Below are 6,000 nucleotides of genomic sequence, written 5' to 3' on the forward strand. Positions count from 1 at the left end.
CAATGGGAGCTTCGGGGGAGGTACCCACAGGCAAGGGCTGCGCACTAAGGGGCCACAGGGACATGGTGCCGGCCGCTTCTGGGAGCGGCGCAGGGCCAGGGCAGGCAGGGAGCCTGCCCTGGCACCAGTGCTCACCATTGCCACCCCGGAGCCGCTCCAGGTAAGCAGCGCTGGATTGGAGCCCAAGCCCCTCCTGCACCTGGCACCACAACTCCCTGCCCTGAGCCCCCTGCTGCACCCCGCACCCCTCCTGTACCCCAACTCCCTGCCCTGAGCCCCCTGCTGCAACCCGCACCACTTCTGCACCCCAACCCCCTGCCTGAGCCCCCTCATACCTCCTGCAACCCTCCTCTGCCCCAACCCCTTGCCCCGAGCCCCTTCCTGCACACCACACATCCCCCCCCACACCCCTCACTCACTCCCGCACTCCAACCCCCTGCCCCGGCCCTGCATGCAATTTCTCCACCCAGATGTGGCCCTCGGGCCAAAAAGTTTGCCCATCCCTGCCATAGATACAGTCAGTGAAAAACTGGCACCATGAACTGGTTAAGGGGGAGACCATGACAGATGTGTCTAAAAACTATTAGAAAACAATCCACATGTATATATGACTCAAATTCTGCCCTTGCACGTGCTCACAGGACTCACATAGACTTAAAAGTGCACCAGATTTGTGTAGCACGTATTCTTGTTAGAACATGTTGGGAAAATAGAGTTTTGCTTCCATGGAAAATTTCAACTTCTTTTTCTTTTTTATTGTCATTTTCCATGGAAGATAACTACTTTTGTTGAAATATCAAAACAAAAATATTTTGGCTGAAAACCAGGGTGGCCATGCAGGGTTGGTTTTCAGCCTTTTTTTTTTTTTTTTTTTTTTTTTTTTAAAACAAAATCTGCCACAGAAAGTGAACACTTTTTGTGGGAAAAAAAAATCAAACTCCTTTCCATTGAAAAATGGTATAAATGGAAATTTTTTGAGCAGCCCTAATCTCCATACTTAGACTTCAATCCCACAGAAATTTATAGGCAATAGCACTTTTATATATGTGGACAATCACCGAGTGGAACTACAGTTTCCTTTTAAAACACATCTACTCTTAGATGCTAGAAATGTTTTTACTTAAAAATGAAGCCTCAATTGGTAAACAAATCCACAGGGCATTAATCTAATTTCACAAAGCTGCCTTTTTACAATGATTCCACTTCAAGCAGCTGCTAACTGTAAGTGGTGCTGCTGTTTTCTCATCAATCTGACAGTCAATTAAATAACTTCCAAGTAAGGCAATTCTTAACATAATTTTGTTGTACTGAAAGCTAAATATATGAACATTAAATCTAACAATGGAGTGAAAGTAAATTAAAATGTTTGAAAGTGTAATTCAGTAAGTTGGTTTTAGCATTTATTAAAGAACTGCTCACTTTTACCTTTTTTTTTATTCTCAGCATTACTGTTAAATAAATCACACATGAAATTCTGACAATATGGAAATGTCTATTTTTACCAAAATCTTGAAAAGCTAAATTTTCCAAGCGCTGATTTTTTATTGGTTGGTTTTGTTGTTGTTGTGTCTGTGGGTTTGTTTGTTTGTTGGTGTGTTTTGTTGTTTGTTTTACACAAGCTGGAGGTAGCTTTTGAAAGTTCTACTTCAGTGACACCCATGATCTCAAGAGGCCGTTGACTAACACACATTTGGAGGCAAAAATGCCTATGAAGAACCATTCCCCACTACCTCCAGCCATGCCACTTATTCCTCCCTCTAGCAGGAACTTCCCTTTTTTGCAGCAGCAGACAACTTATGTCCTGTTTCGCTATGACTGTGCCATGGCACCCCCGCCCTGCCCCCCCCGAAAAGTCAGTAAAAGGTGACATGCAGCTTTGAATCAGGTGCTACGAGATTTTATCCAGCTGAGAGATCACTCTAATCAAGATGGAACATGGCACGTTGATACTAGTGGTCTCTCTGAGGCAAATACCCAAAGTCAAAACAACCGTGTGTGCTACAATGTATGACCCAGACTGGGTGGTATTTCAGCCAGCCCCTGTTTTAAGTGTGACATTCACATAGCACCTTGTGCCTTTTGATTAGTGTTTGTGGGGTCAGGCCTGTACACTGTGAACTCTTTAGGGTAGCAGCCATGTCACATTGTGTCTCTTTACTGCCATAGCAAGGACTCCTATTATGGTGGTAAATCCCCAATAATTTGCTCTCCCATGTTATGTCCAAATTCATCGTCAGCCTGTGAAGCCTGGTGCATGGGTCTGTTTCTCTGGGTTCTGATGGTGTAGCCCTAAGCACCCCTCTCTTCACACTGTATACACTATTATAATCTTTGTAAAAAATACGCCTAGTGAGGTATCATTTGAAAGATAACTCACTGATCATTAATATTCTTGCATGATGTATTTACACAGTGTGGATTAAGAGTTTTGGATATATGCTGGAGTTATGACTGAAGTGTGTTTATCAGGCATGTCCAGGGAGATTTTAAAATAGGTTTATCCTAAACAAAGGAATGGGGTTTACCTCAATTTAAATATAAGCAATAAACAGGGCCATCAAATTAACCAGGGGTGGTGGGCGGTAGCGAGATTGTAGGAAAGAGAGCAATTTGCATTTTAGTAGACACCAGCATGGGAAGAAAGAGCAGGGAGCTTCCATTACCACCAGATGCCATGCAGTCTTCCTCTCAGCTTGAATAAACTTTACTTTGAGGGATAACTCTCATACCCTCAGAAGAATCCATTTCAAAGGTTTACTGGTCTATAAAGACAAGGAGTCTGCATCTCAAGTGAATCAGATGATTATACACAATATGACTGTACTATAAGAGTATTCAGAGTGAGGTCTTTTCTGAAAGCTATTGACACTCTGCTGATTAATATCACTGTGAAATGTATGTATTAACGTTATATGAGGGAATATGGATACTTAATGATATTATGCTTTGACATCTGTGGCCAAACAGGGAGACACAGGTTCACTCGCAGAGCGGAAAGAAGGCAGCTATGTACCGGTCTTCTATGTAAATTAAGTATGAAAGAATCCAAACAATGGAAGCCCTATTTACATAGATATCAGCAAGGGAATGGGAAGATCATAGAAAGAAAGAAAAAACAGCAGGAGATCTCTTGAAACAAAGTTATATCTTCCAGAGTTCAATAAGCAAGGACAGAAACCATCTTTGTGTCCATCGTTAGATAGACACATGGGAGCAGAGCTCTTGGAAGCTGGGAAAGAGGTCCTTCAACCAAGGTGGGCACTGAAGTCTCTAGAATCTCACTATAGATGAGGTACCTGCTTGAACAAAGCCTGTACCTTGCTAAATTATGGTTTAGACTTTTAGATGTGTTTTCACTTTTATTTGCTTATAACCATTTCCAACTTTTATTCTTGAACTCACTTAAAAGCCTATCTTCTTTTGTTAATAAACATGTTTTACTATTAATCTAAACCAACGGCAAGGTGTTTAAATGACAGTAAATGTTAATGCCAGTGAATATGGCAAGCTGGTGGGATTTGTCTCTTTAAAGGAGCAAACAGATCATTGTATTCCTCTCAATGCTCCACAGCACAGGGGCTTGGGAAAGTTCAGAACAGGAGGTGTGAGGGGTCACATCAGCCAAGTCTGGTACAGAGAAGAGCAGTCTGAGATCATGGCTGGCAAGCTGCTGGATTCAATGTGGCTCACTCAGAGCTGTACAGAACATAAGTGCTCGCTGGCTGCCTGTGTGGCCCAGGCTTGGTCTACACTAGAGAGTTAGGTCAGGGGTGGCCAACCTGAGCCTGAGAAGGAGCCAGAATTTACCAATGTACATTGCCAAAGAGCCACAGTAATATGTCAGCAGCCTCCCATCACCTCCCACCACCAGCAGCCCCCCTGATCAGCACCTCCCCCTCCCTCCCGATCAGCTGTTTCGTGGCCTGCAAGGGGGTGGGGGAGGAGGAGGAGGAGCAAGGACAGGGCAGGCTCAGAGGAGGGGGCAGGAAGGGGTGGAGTGGGGGCAGGGCCTGTGGCAGAACCAGGGGTTGAGCAGTGAGCACCCCCCGGCACATTGGAAAGTTGGCGCCTGTCGCTCCAGCCCCCGAGTCGGTGCTTATACAAGGAGATACATATTAACTTCTGAAGAGCTGCATGTGGCTCTGGAGCCACAGGTTGGCCACCCCAAGTTAGGCTGACATAACGCAGCTTATGCTGGCCTATGTCAAGCGTCTACACTGCAGGCTTGCTCCCACCGATGTAAATGCCCTAGGACACCGAGACCTCCACAAGAGGCTTATGTTGGTGCACTGTAGTTAGGGTGACACAGTATCTGTGTCATTTATGCATTCCTTACGCTGGCTGTCTTGTCCATTTCAGGTCTCAGGGAGCCCTGAAATGGACAAGAAAGCAGGCTCCTGGCTCCCCAGCTGGGCTGCTGCTGGGTCTCAGCGCTAACCTGCGCGCCCCTCCACTCCCAGCTGGGCGCGGGAAGGTGAGAAGCCCGCACCGGCGGGGGCAGCTGGGCTCCCAGCCCCCCCCCCCAGTCACTGGCAGCGCTCCTGGTGAGGCTGCGCACCAAGGACAGAAGAAGGGAGGGTGACATGGCCATCCGCCACCACCACAATGATTACTGCGGCGGCTGTACGTCAACCTGCCTTCCTTAAGCCTGTAGCCAGATAGGGCGCCACACGCAGCCGAACATTTGAGGCCCTCGGGGCTGTCCCCGGAGCACGCAGGCCCCGACCGAGGGCTGGGCTGGCAGCGCTCAGGCCCTGCACAGTGACAGCCACAAACCCCTTCTCGGAGGCGAGGGGGCTGCCCTACAGGAGCCCCCGGCAGGCTCGCGGGACCAGCCCCCCTCCGCTCCCCGCCCCGCGACTCCCCGCCCGACGCGCTACAGACACAAAGCAGCTCGGGGGCGGCACAAGGGCCGCCGGGGTGCCCGGGCCAGGCGCGGAGGGACCACGGCTGCTGCCCCTTCCCGTCTACCCCGCCCTCCGGGGGAGGGGGCTGGCGAGCAGCAGCCCCGGGGGCGCTGCCGCGGGGCTGCCCGCCGAGAACCCTCCGCCCCCGCGGCCGCCAAGCTGCCTTCCCCGGGGTCTCGCGCCCATTCTCCAGGGCAACCTGCCGCCGCCGCCCCTCCCGGGAACGGTCCCTCTCGCGCCCTCCCTGCCCGGGAACCTTCCATGTCCTCACGCACCTCGTTCGCCTCCGACGTCCACATCGAAGAAAACCCTGGGGTTGGCGACCGGGGACGGGGGCGCCATGCTCCAGCTACCGGCGGCTCCGCTGGTCGCTCCTCCCCGCCCGGCCACGTGCACTGACTTGGCTTCCGTTTCGCCGGGATCGGGAGAGTAGCGGCGGCCGCTGGGCGTTGGGCTCGGGCCCGCCCCCTGCTGCTGCCTGTAAGCCTCCCACAGGCTAGTCGGCGCAGAGAACCGTGCAGCCAGAGGGGCCCATGTGACCGCACACGAGCCTTCCCTGTCCGATGCACCGGGGGTGCAGACGAGCAGCGTCCGTCTATCCTGGCAGCTGCTGCTCCTAGCCCCCTACTTTAGGGACGGCGGGGGGGCAACCTCATGACGGGACACACCAAACGTTGCACTGGGTGCCCTGTGTCCTTCGTTTCTCACGCTTGCTTAAGTCTGACTAACTGGGGGAGACGTGGGGACCCGGTCCCGTGTAGATGCGCTTCTCGTCCTCTGCTGATAGAGGATTTTGCTTTTTGTGCGTTGGCTCACTGAATCATTGAGATTTCCTGCCAGTCACATTGGCCTACAGCCTCGAAGATATTTAGGCTTTGAGGATCTGGGCCCTTGTGCCAGTTTGAGGAGACCACCAGTCGCTGATTTCTCTGCCAGCATGGGGCAATTGACACCTTGAGGCCCCCAGGTCACAAAGTAATCTAGTGTAAAGACATGCACTCCTAACAATATTAATATCCTGCATGAAGACAGAGATGTTACTGAAACTGTGTCACATCTAAAAGGCCAGGAGGGGATTTCTACACAAAAAGTC

General features: G+C 50.5%; 1 protein-coding gene across 4 annotated transcripts in view; it reads right to left on the reverse strand.

Annotated features, from left to right (window-relative positions):
* The window catches only part of PPID (peptidylprolyl isomerase D), a 48,043-nt gene extending 42,371 nt beyond the window's left edge, over nt 1–5,672 (reverse strand). For 2 of the 4 annotated variants that reach the window (XM_043545912.1, XM_027833432.3), the window contains exon 1: nt 5,183–5,336. In XM_043545912.1, coding sequence (XP_043401847.1) covers nt 5,183–5,249 — 67 coding nt within the window. In that variant the 5' untranslated portion in view covers nt 5,250–5,336. Of the gene's footprint in view, nt 1–5,182 lie in introns of all 4 variants that reach the window. The other 2 variants (XM_007071281.4, XM_043545913.1) reach the window with 2 other exon arrangements.
* Between the last annotated feature and the right edge of the window lie 328 nt (nt 5,673–6,000).

The sequence above is a fragment of the Chelonia mydas genome, chromosome 4 (assembly GCF_015237465.2).
Source record: "Chelonia mydas isolate rCheMyd1 chromosome 4, rCheMyd1.pri.v2, whole genome shotgun sequence".
Lineage (NCBI taxonomy): Eukaryota > Metazoa > Chordata > Testudines > Cheloniidae > Chelonia > Chelonia mydas.